Raw genomic sequence first — 19506 nt, forward strand, 5'->3', positions numbered from 1 at the left:
GTCATATGGAAATAGGTATGATATATATACATACACATGCATCAACAGACACAGGGAAATACTGTAAAATATGATGAGAATTTAAAAAGAACTTTAAGGAAACTTTAAAGTAGACCAGAAAACTTGATGAACACAACACTTGATCTCCTGGGTTTTATTTACAGATTTCTGGTGGTCATTTGGCAGAATTTTTAAAAGCAGAATTGTTCAAAGATGAACACTGCAGCTCATCAACCGCTTGACATGGTGCTGCAGTTTTACAGAGATAAAAGTCTCCAGTATTGTTTATATCTAGAATACCTGATTATTGAAAACTGAGACTGTGTTGGAACAACTACACACCAACTATTGCAGCACATGCCACCGTAGCATTTATGTTTGTATTCTGAATAGAGGTGTTTGTCACACCTCCCTCAGTCCATTTCTTCTCTATCTTGACTATCCCCCTTTAAAAATCTCTAACAATCTAACAAATCTCTAATCAGATATGTTGCTTTAGATATTACAAAATGATTAGCATCTCATTTCCCTCAGATAAGTGTGCTCTCAGATTATACATTGAAAGGTTAGTGTGTTGAAAATAGGGCTGGAGGCAAATTCTAATCACGCTCTAGAAAACGTTTTGAAAGCAGAAAAAGAAGCCTGTGGCTAAGCTCCACAGCATGACAGCTGACCTGTGTCACACTGAAGTAGGAGGGGTTAGCATTTCCATTGGCTCTCAGGCTGTTCTCCAGGGCGATCTTCTTCCGCTGAAGGGTGTCCATCAAGTCCCGAAGTTCAGATGCTGATCGCATGCCCCTGGCACTGGTGGTCCCTCCCACCACTGCATGGCTATAGTCACTGCTAAATTTCAAGTAGTCTGAAAAAAAGATGAGGGGTGGGAGAAGGAGAGATATAAGAATCATAAACAAATATATAGAGAAGAGGCCAGTCACAAAAAGCAATATTATAAGGCAGATAAATTACTTTGAAAACCTATAAACACTTGGATGGACATTGCATTTTTTGCTAGTTAAGCATGTGGAAATTCGCATTCGTCACAGAAGGTCAGTAACTGTTAACGAACTGTAGTAAAGGAAATAACAAAAGAATCATAACAGGTTGCACAAAAAAACAGAAAGACAAATAATGTGTGTACGTGCACCTGAAGCTCTAGTTATTCAGATGGGGTCTGTGCCGGACCCAACCCAACACAAATAGTCTGAAACGGGCACCAAACCAACACACATACACATACACACACACACACACACACACACACACACACACACACACATTTATTACATACAAATACACACACTTGCACAAAACCATCCATGTGACCCAAGACAAACAGTTCAACTTAAAGTGGGGTTCAGTTCCTTAGTATAGGATTTTGGAAAATGAAAAAGACCACAGAATATTCTGGAATTCCCTCAAGAGGCTCCCCGCCCTTCCTAAAGCCCTTTATTTAGAAACTCTTCTAGTGGAGAGGGGGGTCTTTTTCCAAACCTCAACTCAGTCAGTTTTTAATTCCTTCCTGCTCAATTTTCAAAGAAATATCAGCAAAATGTGTTTCCTACTTGATGAAATATTACATAAATCATCAGATGTCAGTATATTTTCTAACTCTAGTTTCACTTTTCAGTGCATAATTTTATAAAGCTACCTATCTGAATATTACTGTGGTCAAAAAAAAAGGCAAAAGTACTTGCCTTGGGAAAAAGTAATGTGTGAGAAACCTGCCCAGTTTTTTTAATCATCTGTGGCTTAATGTGGAAAAGGAGCTATTACAATGTTCAAGCTTAGACCACCCAGTGTTTAACGGCCATACACACCCACATGTGCACAAAAAACGTTCCTACAACTGCAACCCTGCCTCAGAGAAACACAATAATGGGTACATCCCCATCCCATGTTCACATAAGCTAAGTGTATAGATGTATTAGGGTATCTAATCATAAATAAAAATACACAATTAAATTATGTTGTAGTTAAGAGAAATTAATGATCATATTTGAATACAATGTCTGTGTGGTAAGATGTCAAACCTTACATGGTGGAAAGAAATGATGCAGAAAGTGAAAGGCATCATAAGATCTACAAATGCAGACACATGCAGGGTGTTTGTGTCCATACATGGGCAGATTTATACAAGAGGCCTGGCGTGCAGCACCTCCTTCCACTGTGTCTACTCTCTTCTTGTGTTTTGCGTGGGAGTCTTTCCTTTAGGTGTGTGTGTCAAGAGTGTGAGTCTTGGCAATCCAAAGGGTAACGGTAAAACTTTTGGCTGCATGCGATAATAGTTTTGCTGCATATTTCTGTGTGTGGGAAAGAGAGAAAGAGGAGAGAAAGAAAAGGAGAAAGACACAAGGGGAGAGAGGAGTTCATTCTTAAGGAATTTAAAGAGGGTTCTATTGATTATGCCGCACACACACATACACACATCTTGTTCACAGCCTGATCAATCACTCAAGAGACAGCACAGTCGAGCTGTATCTCCATGGAGACATAGGGGCATTAGATAACAAAAACATTCCAATACGCTTTGGATTTAAGCTTTAGCATGTGTGTGACAGTAAAAGTGTGTATTTCGGAAAGATATATGAGAGGCCTGAAAGAAATACCTACCCCCACCCAGCCCAGTCAGTGTTTCTGGCACACCTGCCTGGCTTATGTCTACCTGTAATTTTATCCCAACATTTATACGAGGGGATAGGCGTGAATAGTTGGGGGATTTGAATAACAAGATGATGAAGGAAAAAAGGTGGAGAACACATGATAAATAGATAGTAACATAGAGAAGAACACATGGTGATGTGGCAAAACAAAAGCTGATCGGAGGGACAAAGAAAGAAGACAACTACAGTTCAGAGGTCAGGGAAGGGTTCTACCATGGGGTGTTTGTGTACCTGTATTGTAGGCTAGAGCAGACACTGGACTCTTTTGCGGAAGCATGCTCTTCATTCTGTTTGCCTCCTCAGGATGGTTGAACCGGAAGAAATAGGACTTACCCAGACACAGGGAATAACCTGGAGAGAAAACACATGGACACAGTGATGACAGAGGGTGAGAAATGTACAGATACACAGAATAATTTAGTATAATTTAGAGTAAAGCAACTGAAAGAAGTATTTACATGTGCTACATATCAAACTGAATTCTAGAGACCTTAAACTGTATATGTTTACAGTACATCTCAGCACTAATAAAGATGCTACAAGTACAGCATCAGAGCCTGGAATCTTTATTCATATTAAACAAACACACATATTTACACATGCTTGTGCACAGCAAGCTGTCCTAGACCACAGTGTTTGCTCTGGCCATCAATTAAGCTTCGAGGGCCAGGTATTAAACAAGATGTCAGGGTCACAACCTCTGTAATACACACAGCCGGCCACAGCTGTCCAAATACTTTAGAGGAGAAGGGAGAGAGACAGCGGTGCTGACACATGCACACACAGGAGGTCTAGCCCAGGGAGACATCTTAAAAAAGCAAAAAATACATAAAAAAGACTATACTGATGCATATGAAGGGGCAGAGGAAGTCTTCTCTCATGCACATGTAACCTCTCATCCTCTACTTCAAATAAGCATTACAATAAACCCCCACAATGTTCGCATGTGTGTAAAAGCCTAAAAAAGCACCTTTGTAATAGACCTATTACAGTTACATCAGATTCCTTAGACCTGAAGTCAGACATAGCTGCTGAGGCAAGAGAAGGATAGAGAGAGAGGGCGAATGGAAAAAGACTGAATGGAAAAATGTCAAAACCATTTTTTCTTTTATTTCCCTTCGCCTTCTCTAGTCCCTCCTTTTCTGCCTCACTCTAAACCGAATGTCCACTTTCACAAACATCCCCATCGAATAATCATGTCAATTGCTCAATGTAAGACCATAATTCACACAAAAGAGGTCATACCTGTCTAGACATTGCCTTAAGAGTGTGGATGTGTGTGCAGCTGAAGCAGATTTTTGCCTTCAAAGCTGTAATTTCTCAACACAGGGGGAGGCCGGAGTGCAGTGGTGAGGTGGAGCTAACACCACACACACGAGAACAGTGTAAGAAATGTTTAGTCTACACAGCTGGACTGTGAACTTCTCAAATACATACTTTTGTAAACACAATCTTGTAGAACTGAGGAGCAAACTGTGAGGAAGTGGCATCATGACAGTGATCAAAAGATGTGTGAAGACAAATAGACATGAAGGAGCACAAAAACACATGTAATCATACGCATTAGTGTGAGTAAGATCTAATACTATGTGTTTGTCATTACTAGACATTAGTAATGTGTGTGTGTGTGTCTTCAAAGTGCATCCTCCATGAATCTGTGAGTGGGAACATGTCTATAACGGTGTCTGTCTAATGACTCACAGTAAGACTCAGTATTTAGCATAACAACAAACACACAAGCATGAACACACACACATGCACACACAGGCACTTTGCCAGCAGTCAGCTCTTGTAAAAATCTAATTTCCTACTCTCAATAGCCTCACCATGTGCCACCTTTAAAGTGGGGGCTAAAGTGCGTCGTCCTGATTTATTCACAGCCCCCACCGTTCATTTCCCCTCATTCTAATTTCCTCTCAACTCTTCAGCTAACAAATAACTACCAGCTAATCCTCTTCTCCCTCCCATCCCCAGAATAAACAAATACTGGCTGTGTGTGTGACAAAGTGAAAAAAACAAACATGAAGAAATCCAGCGCTTCAAAGTGTGAAGTTTATTAAATGAATCTTTCCTTTTCTTTTCTCATTCACACAAACAACAAACATACCAAGGTGGGAAATCACCTAACTTAGTCCATACTTTAACTCCTAATGCCGCTGAGATAAAAGCCTAACACCTCCTCCCCACCCCATCAAAGCCCTTATCTTCATCTTAACTCCCTACATGCAGACTGCATTCAAGTTTACTGTTCTAAATAACTTGCACAGGAACACATGCCTTTTACTACACACACAAATAGACAAACCACCCACAACAAAACGCATTTAATCTCATTCACGTGTTTACTTATTTACCCATAAACTAAGTTTGCCTCCCATGTCGAGGCACATACCCCTGCGACACATACACACATATGTAAAGACTCTCTCCAACAACAACTTAAAACTTGAAATTAGTCTGTATATACATTTATAGGATAATTTAAAGTTTGCGATCTACAAAGTCAGACCTCAGAGTCTTTGAGGACACAGATGTAGGAGCTGTATCACGTCTGGAGCCAATTTCTACCCCCAAGTAGATTTGAGTGAACCAAACTACACTTACCACAATGTTATGGGATGGGAAATTCAAAACTGTTTCTCTATTTTAACATAAGTGGATGAATTGCCAATTTCAGACCATTAGAGTCCAATGAAAAATAAACCAATTACAAGGATCGCATGTCAGACGTACACTAGTAGAAACTCAGTTAGCTGTTAATTGGCTAGATCTGACAAACAAAGTATGATCACTCCACAAATGTTTCAAATACAGTCAGAAATATTACCCTACTTCTTCATCTAAAATGTGAAAAAAATTTTTAGGTTCTGCTACCAACAGGAAAACATGAATTACCTCATTCATGAAAAGATGGATACACACATAAATCCCACTGGGAAAGTAAATTGGCCTCAAAACCACAAATTGACCCTCTTAAGGGCCCGGGGGTCCAGCAGTAACATCATAAAAGCACACTGGTGTTTCTCAAGGGAGTTGGTGTAGATTAGTTTGGTCATTCACTCAATGTTTCTCTAGAGCAAACACACACATATTCACAAACATGACCTGCTAATTTCCCTCTGCTTTGCATCAAATCAGTTCCGTCAAGCATTAACTCAACAAACAGGTGTTACATCATCCTACAGATAAATAGAAAGATAAAATAAAGCTTAATATATGGGGGATGAATAAAAAAAGGCATTTATCTTGAGGCAGGAAGGGGAAAGACCATAAACACAATAAGTTTCGGAACAAAGAAGCAGGTTTTGTTTTCAGGTGTCAGGTATCTGAACTACTGAGTGTGTCTTCATAGCCGTGGGCTAATTCTCTTTGTTACAAACACTCACACCAGCCTGTGAACTTGCCTGCTAATTTATGACCCTGGGCAACACCAAGGTTATTTTCATCAAAAGGTGCAATCAGCAGACCACAACTCAGAGCTTCTGATGGAAAGCTTCCAAACTGTAGCTGTAATAAGAAATTATACCTCAAGGATGGTGTGGAATGTACTGAAGTCAGCACCTCGCAACTATATACTACTGCTAAATAACAATAAGGAATGTGCAGGAGACATGGTTGGAAAATACAGCCTGAAGTAAGACATTTCCCAACAAATACCAATCATTTCAGTATTTCTGCTTTGCACATAAATCTATTCATGACATCTCCAACATGGGTTTTTGCAGAAAGCTGATGTGCAAATGACGTACACAGTGGTTGGTAAAAGCAGCCTACTGTGCATATTTAGATGTCATGTAAGAAAAACATATTGATTAATGGTGATAATCATGTGATGGGAGAGCATATTCTGTAGAAAATGGGAGTTGGTTATTGGAAAGCGAGATACTCATAAGGCTAATGATGTTCATTTTTAATTCTGTTAATGTAATTATACTTTTCTCTTCTCTTTTGTTTCAGACTTTTGAGGAAGACTGGAGTCAAAGTCGAAACTGTCAAGCAGGTAACATTTAAAAATTATATCCTGTCTGAACAAAAGAAAAAAGAAAAGTATATGATACTCATAAATACATAAGCATAACAGTGTAAAGACTTAAGACATCAGCAACACATTAAAAACAAGTGCATATTAGAACACAGAAAAAGAAGCAAGATAGATAGATAGATAGATAGATAGATAGATAGATAGATAGATAGATAGATAGATAGATAGATAGAAAGATAGATAGATAGATGTAAGTGGTGTCATAAACCTTGGAATAAATATTGATTCCTACTTTTATCCTGCAGACATAACAAGAAAAAGCGTACAGTAGCAAAACCAAATAAAACTGGCTAATAACTAGCATGATTATAAACCTAATGCTAATAGACGTTACAAACCTTTTGCGTCCCATTCAGTGAGCAAATAACGACGAAAATGCTGTCTTTCTCTCAGGTCTGGCAACTTATCATGACAGAAGGAAAATAACTTTCTCTGTATAGGTGTGATAGAAACGTGTCTGTGTTGTTGTTTGCCTCCTTCCTCACCGATGGAGAGTCCTCCTCATCCGTTCACACACCGCGTTGGAAGAAAGTTCACTGATTTTACCGTCCACAAATCTGAGCCCGGGACTGTACCAAGTTATCAGCACAGAGGGGTGTCCATCTAGTAGCGCGTGGGTTTTATACAGCGGAGACGTGACATATAACTAAAGTTTACATCAAATCAGTATTAAAAGTGTAAAAGAGTGTAAGTGGTTTAAAGAATTTCTAATCTTTCTGGGGAAAACATCACCTTCTTCCACCTTGTGTGCACTTGGTATTTTCTAAAGCCATTAGACAGTGAGGTATTTGGTGCACGCCCCCTTGGCTTTTCTTTGTCTACCTACCTATTTTTTTTCTCCTTTCTTTGGAGTACCAACTTTACAATGCAGACTGATTGAAAGAACCTAAAAGTGTTGTTTCATTCTAGTAAATATACACCAAAATGATAAGTTTAATTGAACAGGGGAAAACATATTCTGGGCTCAGGCTGTCTAAAAAGATAAGCAGATTAAAAGCAAATAAGACAAATATATATTTTTTTTTTTTCTAAGGGAGAACTTTGACTTCAGATTTGACTTCAAACCCCAGCTTTCTTACTTTTTTTAGATTCTTGCAATCTATAAACCCACTGACTACCATTCTGGGTTTTAGAAAGGCTGCGTGCCTGTTGGAGCAGTTCTGTTTTGTTTGCAAGATTTGCATCAGCCTGAGAGTTTTTAGCCTTGCACTCTGGTGAACTTAAACAGAGAAACAATAAGTGAGATCCAATTTGCAAAAACAGATGTAATCCAGGGTAAATAGAAGTAGCTGGATTTTATTGCCGTTTGTTTGCTGTTATTGCAATCGTCTTGGTCACTGTTTTATACTGTATGATGACATTGCTACTGGAGATGTCCAGCTGTTCCAATGAGTTAAATGTGAGGCTGATGTGATTTCAGGTCAGGCTCCGAGGTTCCAAATACAGAACAGATCACTTCCTAAACATAGCTAATCATCTCCAGACAGACTTACATTGTGTGTGTGTGTGTGTGTGTGTGTGTGTGTGTGTGTGTGTGTGTGTGTGTGTGTGTGCATTTGTGGTCAAACTAACTCAATCCAGAGCATCTGAGTCTAGTGGATATTTCTACAAGATGCTTTCTTCCTCTGTCTTTCACAACAACTTTCCAAGCCGTGCCCTTTTGACTTTCTTAACCCGTTTTTATTCTTTTCTGCTTTTCTCCACCCCGTCCACTAAACAGTTCAGTGGCCTTGTGTGGACACACGCACCAAGATGATGTCAAATATTTGGATCAGCCAGGCATGGCGGTAAGATAAATAGGCCTGTCAATATTTAACTCAAAATGGCCTGGCCACATAGGACACAATGAAAAGGAGAACAGTGTAAACATTAAGGATGGGTACATGGAGGAGGAAAAGCCACTGTAATGCATGTTGGAAGAGGAAACAGAGCATGATGTAAATTGTTCCAGAAAGGGAAAACGAAGACTAGATCTAAGAGTGAGGAAATAAAGAAAAAAGGAAAACTGGGAGTCGAAGGGAGACGGAGAAAGATTACAGGCAACAGATAAACAAATCAAGATACTGGCAGAGAAAAAGCAGACACAGGCACTTGGGTAAGCTTAAAAGAAAGATAACAACAGAACTGACAAAGAACAAATGCGACTATAGGATTTTGGAAGCTACCGTGCTGTGTACGAGTGTGTTTTACCAGTTTTATAACCAAGTTCTAGAAGCAGAGTGCTCTGCAGCTTCTGGAAGCTGTGACTCACTATAACTGTTAGCTGTTCCAAACCACTACGAATCACAAATTAAACACAGAAGTACACACTCACTCACATCCAATGCAACATTCAAAACATATAACTCACACATACGCCTATACATTTGTGTGCAATCACAAACACACACTGTAGTTTCCATGAAGAACGTCAGCCATTTAACTGTGCCAGTTTAACTTATACACTCACTCCAAGGAATGCAAGTTAACCAAACCACAAATTAGACACTCTCTCTCTTTCACACACATCCACAAGAGTTAGGAAATATTGAAAGTATGTGCATCCAACAATGCCCTCTACACTACTTTCACCTACTGACCAATAGGTGGCACTATATCAAAACCTCTAAGTTTGAGCAAAGGAAGACTATGTTTGGGCCCCTTCTGAAAGCTCTCACTCATCACCAGGACTTTTGAGAAAATGTGGAATGGCTCCTGGTATGGTGAGCTCTCAACAAAAATATGCAAGAAGAAGATAAGCTCAGAGTGTTGTTGTAACAAGACAGTGATGCAGTGTATTTAGTGTAAATAGTTCTTACCCTGTGTGAGCGGTGTGGGAACAGTAACTTGTACACCATCCAGACTGCAGAGGTGACCACAGGGGTCCAGAGTAACCACACCACCTGTGTTATTGGAAATGATGAGGGAGGTACATTGTAATCGTGATTACAAACTTCATACGCACTGAAGTATTTGCCTGCTTAACACTGACTCTCAACAATCCATGTTCATCCCAAAATACTCTTAACACTATGTACTGTAGTGTCCATTATTGCTTAAATCTCTTGGTCTGAGAGCTTAGTGCAGTAATTATACTATACTTACATTCTTTATGAGCTGCAAATATATGGATTCCAAGTTTAACGGTTCACCTAACTCTCATGTTTATATTTTAAGACTATATACAGTCGCAGAAAAAATTATTAGACCATCAAAAGTCATCAAAAACAATGGTTATGCAATCAAGCACTACCTCCTGTGTGTATCATGTGACTAAAACAGACAGAAAAGCAAACATGGAATGCCTAAAAGCACTGTTTTTGGCAGTACAATGCCATAGATATTGATGTAAGAACTGAAGTGATCTTAGTTATTATCAAGAAAACCATGGAAAATGGATAGATATCAGCTCTGAAATTAACCCGTTATGAACTATTTTTGTTGTTATCACTATATTCGTCCAAACAAATGTACCTTTATTTGTACCAGGCATTAAAATGAAGAAGAAATTGAAGAAAACAAGGGTGGTCTAATAATTTTTTTTCGTGACTGTATGTTAATTACATGTCTGTTGATTAAAATAGGAGTCAGAAAGAGGTTTGTTTATATATTTGTGGCATACAATCACGCTCTAAGACTCTTATTAAAAAAGCCCAGATGGACTAGTGAGAGTGAACTGTTTGCATCCAATTGAGTAAATTCATTGTGTGCTGTCTTGAGAAATCTGATGTTTAGGTTTATGTGTCGCCTGAATCATTCAGAAAATAGTGAAGTAATTTTATTGTTGACTAATCTTGCATATAGAGCTGTACATTACACATCTCAGTCCTAGAAACACTGGTATGACTGCCTCTTGAAAGTATAGAGGGTTTTTTTTTTTATATTGTCTGTCTCTCTGTCTATCTGTCTGTCTGTCTGTCTATAACATGTTAATGTAAATGTAGTTGCTGGTAGCATCATTACCAGTTCTTAAAGGTACAATATTATTCATCTAATTCACACTCACAAACGCTGAAAAAGACACTAACCTTCATTGAAGATAAGACAGTGCTCTGCCTCTATACCAGGTCCCTGGATTGTGATATCTTGAGGGATTGGAGCATCTTCTCTGCCTATCCGCGTCACCCCTGGAGAGTCAAACATTGTACATATCAACATTAATGGTATTCACAAGAGAAAAATAATAGGATCTGCAAGTATCACTATAAGAAATGTTTAAGTATTACCAATGACAGGTTTTTATGTGGATAAGTGTTGTGAATATTAGTGCAATGCATTCATAGTTGTTAGTCAAGAACAAAATGGCCAATAGAACTGAATGATACTCAAGTTTGTTAGTCATTTTGTATGTCTTCATGTCCTTGTATGAAACAGATTGCTAATAAACAGCTTTACAGATGAACCCTATTTCTTTGAACTGTATTGGTGGTCTGAGAACCATACTTTAAAGAGTATTTCACTATTATGAAGTGACTGGTCTTCTTCAAAGGACACATAAAGAGGAAAAATAGACCCTCAGTTCTCCAGAAATGGCTTGTTCACATTGTCTGCATTCCTCACTAAAATTGAAGAGCATACCAAGCAGGCAGACTGGGAAAGTATGCAGTACGGGTACATGAACAGTAAATTTAAAATGTCGCAATGCTGAGGCCATCACTCAGTTTTTTGGGCTAATTTAAAAATCCACATTAATTCGATGGTTTATTCATCATTGCAGTGCTCTCTACTATGTACCACAGCTAAATTCATTGGTCATAAGTCACTAAAATCACCTATAAAAACACCTAATCACTAGTTGATCTGTAGGCATGACATTATCCATTGAATACATCTTGCTGACATGGGATTCAGAGCACTGTGCAAAGAGCTGAGATAAGGCAAAACAAAAAGTGTCTCTGTTTCCCCATTTGCAATAAGAATATAATGAGCGCTTTGTGATACACACAAGACATGTTAACGCTCATGTACGTGACAGTCGCTAGAATTACCCTCCTAGAGTTGAGTTCAAATGAGGCAAGAACAAATACTTGGTATCTTTTTATCACTTGATCTGATGTCATTTTTGTGTTTTTATTATCATTCAATGTGCTGCTGTATCTGCAGGCAGTTTTATAGGCTCCTCTTGCAGTTTATCGTGTTGTAGATCTCTGCCTCTGCTTTGACATCTGTGCTAATATATGTTTGGCTTCTTACTGGAATAGTAATGAAGCTATGGCACCTGTGGCCTATGCTGATGAATGTGTGTGGGTTTTTTTTTTTTTTTTTGCATATACACACTGTGAAGGAAAGAGAGAGAGAGAGAGAGAGAGAGAGAGAGAGAGAGAGAGGGAGAATAACTAGGGGAAAAGTGAGCACAAGACACCTGTGGATTGCTGATGATAGAAAAAACTATAAATAAAAATGACTGCACCATCATTATGTCACCATCAGGAAACTCGATTAAACCTTTTATGTGAGTGTATATCCATCAACAGCTACACCAAATGCCAATGCAATCCAGTAGTTTCTCGCCTACAACTAAAAACTAAAGTAAAAGAGCATAAATTAATATGGGTACAGAAGAGATGAGATAAAATAATGCCTTTATCATCCCACAACGGGGAAATTTGCATTGTTGCAACACTATACAATACAAGAGAGAATAAAGTACTGTCACAGCAAACAATAATTAAAATAAGAAAAACAGAAAATAAAGCAAGCAAGCAAAGTCTGCACCTTTCACAGACAAGCGAAGTCACAAAGTGCTTCACAGATGAACATTAAAATACGAATAGATAACCCAGATACAATTACAATCACAAAAAAGGTATAAATTAAAATAAACATGTTCATAAAAACAAAACAAACAACCAATATACCAAATTTCACTACAGTCCATTAGTTTTTCACCTAAAACCTTTTACTAAAGTAAAAGAGCATGAATTCATTTGACTACAGTTTTACTATGGCATAATGTCAGTTTCATTCATTCAGTTTAATGGAGTTGGTGCTGAAATGTGTTTATATTTGACTCTGACTTAAAAAGGCACAGAGTAATCTCTCTTTACAGCTATTCGCACTGTTAAGGTGCGGTTCACGCTTTTGTAAAGTTTTACTGTCGGTTCAGCCTGAGGTTGAGAGCAGAAACCAGTAAATGGTACAATAATTGTACCCAATGATGAAAATAACAAACTAAGGACATGGATTTAGTAACCATACACCTTTGTGTAACTATGTGTTTCTAGTCTAAGAGGAAGCAGCTTTGACTTTGTCTTAACTTGAGCTATTGTAGAGTATAATTTTCCACTATTCCTTCACTCTGAGTCACCTACCCTGTACGTGTAAAAATAAGGCAGCGGGTTGGAAGGTTGAAGGGGTTAACAGAGCAGGGAGGGGCAGTGAAGTGAACTGATGAGTTTGAGATGAGAGGGTAAGGAAGGATGGGGAGTGTATATGTTTCCAGGTGACAGGTTTACAGGACTGAAGACAAATGACATGACTTTGAGAGGACAATGAATGGATACTGTGCCTTATGGTAATCCTACACGATGGAGTTTGTTTTTTAATGTATGTACTGTGGTTGTGTACCTTCTTTTAGTGGCAGGACAGTGATTGCCACACTCAGTCGCCCACTGCCCAGGCTCACCAGATGGGGCGTTGCTGTCTGGACCTTTAACCCTTTCCCTGTGTCAATCAAGTCCAAAGGTGGGGACTACAGGAACCAGAGTCAAAGGGGTACATTTATTTATTTATTATGAAAAAATACAACTAAATAGTGTGTATGTATATGTGTGTGTGTGTGCGTGTGTTTTACCTTGGGTTCAGTTGGAGACATTTGATCTGACTCTGGTTGGAACATCCTCTCAGAGTCCTGCAGTAAATATAGAGAAAAAAAGGAAAATTAGCTCAGATCACACACATCAAAAATATTTCACAAACACGCAAACATACAAATATGCTAAAGAAGTGAGTCAAAGACATACACATTTACCCAGATAATAATACATAACTACACTGGCACACACACATAGAAAAAACAGCTGTGATTTCAATGCCCAGCTGCCACATGAGAGGAAATCTCCGTGTGAAAGTGTTCCAAGGGAAAAATACCACTTGAGAGGAAAGAAAATACACACACACAAAGGCTGGGTCGCAGTGACTTAAATGTTCCATGAAAACAGGGATCCTACAACGTATCAGATTTGGATTTGTACCATAGGTTTGTGTTTATGAGATAAAATTAATAAGAGCATACAATATATATGAAGTAGTGGTAAGGTTTGTGAAAAATAATGTTCATGTGAACTGTCCCTTCCAGTTCCATCTCAAGAACTACTTCTATTATGACTTTCATGTGTTAATATTCAATGTTCTGTTACCGTCCATGGAGAACATAAAGGCTTATAAAGCTGGTCCAATTGTTTATTATTTATATTATTGTATCATTGGGCAATATAACAGTAATTTGTTTAATCAAGGCTTTGCTTCTGTCAATCAGTAATAATGCCTTAATTCCAAAACTAAGATTGCACTTCTGGACACCTTTCTTGCTAAGCAAAAATTCAAAATGTAACCTGTTTGCATCTTATTTTAATTGTGAATGTGGTTTTTTTCAGTCTCATAGGGCATATACTTTTAGCAGAAGTAGCAGAAACAATCATATTTTATCTTAAGTTCATGAAATCTTTTTTGCATTACATGAAAAAACTAGAAGCACTCGGAGAGCGCAGACCTCCGCCAAGGCTGATCAGTGGGCCCCCCCGTGGGCCCCCCCACCCTCGATCACCCCCAAAAGTTAATCATTTCTTCCTTATCCCATTTCCAACAAACCCTGAAAATTTCATCAAAATCTGTCCATAACTTTTTGAGTTATGTTGCACACTAACGGACAGACAAACAAACCCTGGCAAAAACATAACCTCCTTGGCAGAGGTAAATAGATCACATTTTTGTTCATGTCACCAAGCTTTAATTATATACTATATTTCTTTACCTTTTAAATTGTATTTTTCATAGTTGTAATATAAAGGACAATGAGGACCACACTAAACATAAAAATATATGTACATTCAAAGAATTATGATTCTGAAAAGACCTAATATTAGGAGAAAAAGTCTTGATTTCATAAGTAGCTGGGATAGGCTCCAGCGACCCCCGTGACCCTAGTGAGGATAAAACGAGTTCCGAATATGAATGAATGACTGAAAAGTCTTGATTTTTTGAGAATACAATTCTACTTTTTGGACTAAAACAGAATGGAGTCATCAGTATCAAAGAAACAGTCGATTACTCTGTTAACTCATGGAATGTGGGGCATCTCGTTGAATTATACGTTTGTAGAGGTTACAGAAATAATGAAATACTCAGGTACAGTTGGAAAAACATGTTCACAGATTCAAACTTGTGTTAAGCTGACAATTTGGATTGTCGAATGTCCATAATAAAACTTTTTAACTATAGAATTACAACTTTATTCTTGTGACTTTATGGCTTTTTTCTCAAGACATAAAAACTTGAGAAAAAAAGTCATTATTCCTTTGTTCGTTTGTTTTTTAATCTTCAATGTGGCTGTAATTCTCCTTTGCAGACAACAAAGTTCAAGATACAATAAAAAGAAAAACAAAAACAAAAAAAATGAGTACCAGAGCAGGATATGACTTGCTTTAAGTGAACGATAAACTACAAAGAGTAATAAAAACAGATAAAACCAAAAAAACAAGACTGTCTGTGTATGTCTGTGGATTTGACTAAACACAGACAACAACTGAACTACCCTGAAATTCAACGGCCCTAAACAGACTTGCCAGTCTCTGTTTGTGTGTGTAGTGTACTCATTCAGATACACAAACACAGGCATACACACCCACATGGATGAGTGAAATGCTTCTCACCAAAGCAGAAATGATTACAGCATATCGGAAACCACCAACCACATCTTCTTTTCCCCCTTTAGTCATCTCCTTCCTTTCTTCCTCATCCCAGTCCTTGTTATCCTCCCCCTTTTTTTCATGTTTGTTCTTAAAACCCTCAAGTAATCTTTACACTGATCTCACACAGCGTTCACCTGGTATGTGATTTAATTTAATTTGTGTTTCTTTCCCACAAATTCCCTTTTTCTTCTTGTCTCTTGTGCCTGGATTTCCTCCAATCGCCGGCAGAGGAAACGCAAATCAAAGTCAGCTCCAAACCGTTTCCTCTAATTCAGCGCTGACTTCCCTTCTGAGGTCACTTCCTTTTGCTGCTTCGACACCCTCACCCACTGTAAACCTCCCAGACACACACACACTCGTACCCTCATAGCCCTTGTGCACACACACATATACACATACACAAATATAGTCACACATCAGCTCTTTTTGTTATCACTTTAAGACACAGAGCCCCACATTCCACTGATTTTTTCATCACCGGTGTAGACAAAGCAAACACACGGCGCATGGTGGCAACATAAGCAGGACAAAGACATGAAAAATGGAGGTCAAAGTCAAACTGCAGAGTTCAACGGGATCTGTGTTTAATACAAGGACACTTCTTTTACTTCTACATTTCTTGTTTTGCTTCGTCCCTTCCCTTCTCTCTTGTTTTCCACTCTATTGTTCCTCTTTACCGACTCCCTCTTCTTTGCTATCGTCCCCCAAACTCCTCAGTCATCAGATGAGGTGTCGTCGTTGGGGCAGGTCAGGACAGGTCTTTGGCCTGTTTGTGCTCTACTTCCAGCAGAGCATTGAAGTGTGGTAACACCCTGCCATCCAGATTTACAGATAGTGCCTCTGGCGTTCAGGTCGTCTCCACAATATCTAATCACCACACCTGATGCAGGATTACAGCTCAAGTATGTGATTACAGTACGGTCCAGGTATTTGCAGACATAAACTTGGAAGAACATGACTATATATAGTATGTGAGTCTAATCATTGGGTGCTGACAGTAGATAACAGAATGAATATTTATAGTCCTTGCCTGTTTATAGATAACTTATAGATGGGTGCTTCTATCAAACTGGTACCTACAACATTTTATCCAGGTTCAATATGGGTACTGACCACATTACAGTGACAATACCTCAAATAAGGACATATATTTAACATATATCCTCAGTGTCCATCCAGGGTCAAAGTGCAATATATCTTTATTTCTACCGTTTCTTGGTTGGTTGACATGCTTGTTTTTATCCTGTATATATATTTACACTTTTTTTTCTTTTAAACTGTTTTGCACTACGCATCACGATAGAGTTGTCTCTTAATTTCGTTGTACATATGTATAATGACAAAAAAGGCATTCTATTCTATTCTATTCTATTCTAAACAGGACATGGGGCTAAAAATTCAAAAAAAGATGTAGACTAATGTTATGAAGCAAGTTTGAAAGCACTTTGGGTCTATTTTAAAATAAATATTTACTGAGATAAAACAGAAACTATTTTTCAGATAGAACACCTTTTTATATTATTTTTTATACAAAAATCTGCATATAACTCAATAAAAATGACATGAAAATTATGTGCTACTATTTTTTTGAATATCTTTTTATTCTCTCACAGGTAGATTTTGGGAATTGAACTAATTATGCAAGGTAGAGTGGTTGACAAAAATGACCGCTGTTGCAAAATCACTTCCAATTTATATACGTTTAACTGGGCAGGTTCTGGATGTAATGCCAATGGACACAATGGGTTACACACAAAACCTGGAATGAGACGGCCGATTCATGAAAAACCCAAATGTCTGGATTAGAAAAACGACTAGGATCATCAAATTTAACACAGTGTCTTTATTTATAGTGGTATATAAGACCATTTCAAGCCATGTTTTCCAGATCAAATGCTCTGACACCTAGGTAGCTTTTTTAGTTGTATTTTTGGCCCCAATATTTTATTAAAAAATCATTAATTTTGGGATGGCTCAGAGCAAGAGTATATTTTTTTTGTATGTATCTGAGGTCATCATTAGGTACATGCTGGGGGGAAATATGTCTAAATATCTCTTTCATTATTGGTCGCTGTAACAAGACATCAGGCCATGTAAGATACGTTCAACCAGGTGAATCACCAGACCATCCCTACTTGTACTTTTTAACCCAAACCGAACACTTCACTGTCAGAGTGCTGACACATTCACTTGTACTCCCAAGCCTTTCTAAAACTAAACCTAGACATAAAGTCTTCAGTAATCAAGGTCCTCTTCTGTGATACCGGCTTCCAGTTTAGAGCTGGGAAGAAAACATCCTCTCTACTTTTAAACTTTCCTGTGTGAACCTGAGCCTGATATGCTGGAGGACAAAGCACCTCACTTCCCACATCTTTCCCTCTTAATGTCACCAGTACATGTCACCATAATGTGTTTTTCATTTCCTGTTGTGCCTTTTCCTCTCTGTCTTGGCCCTCTGGCTCTGGAGTTCTATGTTCCTGAGGTTCTGTTGCTGGCGTCATACCTGTGTTGTCCTGTGTCTGTGGTGTGTGTTGACCTTTCTATATACTTTGCTTTTCTCTTTCCCACTCACCTCATCTGGTAGGAGCAGATGGATGTTATGAGTCCAATTCTGTGGGAACTGTAAAGGAACATTTTGTTCCTACAGGCTTGATTTGTGATATTTTGTTGGCTTTGTTCTCTACATAGTATATGGATTTTAAAATCTTCATTATGACTTCAGTAGATAATCATTACGACTTCCATTATGTTGATAGACACTCGACTGTGCATTAACACAAACTAAGGAACATGTAGCATCCACAGGGTATTGTGACACTGTGGTTCCCCTCAGTTCTCCGCACCTTAACCCATAAAGACCCAGTGCTACTTTTGTGGCACTTCCCAAACTAATTTTTCTCTCTATTTAACCTTTCTTAAGTGATTTACCACCATTTACTTTGATATTATCCCCTTTATTTGCATTTATTTCACTGTAAATCATGTATTTTCCTGTACTTAATTAACTGAGCATGTAGCTGTTTGTTAAAGCTCAGAGAAAATTCAACTGTTGTTATATCAAAACAGAGAAAAATGAAGAAAAAAAAGTGACTTTTTCAGCAAAAATATCATTAACTGAATATAAACCCAGTGTGTCATTGATCCAACTCCATGGGTTTTACTGATGAATCAATGTTGTAGAAGATGACGGTGTTTCCATGGTAACTGTGAAGCCTCTGAACATCCAAATGGGTCATATCTGATGACCATGAAAAGATGAAAAACTGCATTTTACACCAATTATTAACATAGATTGATAGGAGTAGGTTATCAGTGGTTATTTAACATTTAATATCAGTAAATTATTTTGGTCACCGGTGGGTGTATTGTATTGTAAGGGTTAATTCAGCATCTCTCCAGTGTAAAGATTTCAGCAGCCATAACATAACTTAACTGTTACATCTAACCTCCCTAACCCACATCCTCTTTATCTGCAGCTGTCTTCATTAACCCTTTATCGGACAAGTGACTATTTTTGGTAATTTTCTCAAACATTAAATATGGGGCCAGTCCCATGTCTCAGTGAGGTCCAGAAGCATGTAGGTTTTTATAACACCATACAGTGATTCAGATCGATTTGATGGACATTTTGAAGCTGTAAATAGTGAATATGAGTGATTTTTGTCAGTTTATGACCTTATAACAGTTGTTTTATTGCATTTGTTTACTTTTTAGCAAGTGCTGCTCAGATGGTTTAAGGCAAGAGGAGGTAGATGACTATGTCTAATAACACACTAAGGTTGAAATATTGAATTTCACAGTATTTCAATGAGTGCACTATAAAGGGTTAAAAAAATGTTATGATAAACCTACTGTATTCCACTTGCCAAACAGCAGCATCATATATACACATTTTTGTATGTAATTATTGAGTAAA

The 19506-nt window shown here is 38.1% G+C and overlaps 1 protein-coding gene across 1 annotated transcript in view; it reads right to left on the reverse strand.

Annotated features, from left to right (window-relative positions):
* The window catches only part of phldb2b (pleckstrin homology-like domain, family B, member 2b), a 43832-nt gene that overhangs the window by 19167 nt on the left and 5159 nt on the right, over nt 1–19506 (reverse strand). Inside the window, exons 2-7 of the mRNA XM_030123500.1 lie at nt 13475–13531; nt 13249–13372; nt 10710–10808; nt 9501–9584; nt 2892–3011; nt 675–859 (exon numbers count right to left, since the gene is read on the reverse strand). Coding sequence (XP_029979360.1) covers nt 675–859; nt 2892–3011; nt 9501–9584; nt 10710–10808; nt 13249–13372; nt 13475–13531 — 669 coding nt within the window. The remainder of the gene's footprint in view (nt 1–674; nt 860–2891; nt 3012–9500; nt 9585–10709; nt 10809–13248; nt 13373–13474; nt 13532–19506) is intronic.

This window comes from Sphaeramia orbicularis, chromosome 20 (genome assembly GCF_902148855.1).
Source record: "Sphaeramia orbicularis chromosome 20, fSphaOr1.1, whole genome shotgun sequence".
Lineage (NCBI taxonomy): Eukaryota > Metazoa > Chordata > Actinopteri > Kurtiformes > Apogonidae > Sphaeramia > Sphaeramia orbicularis.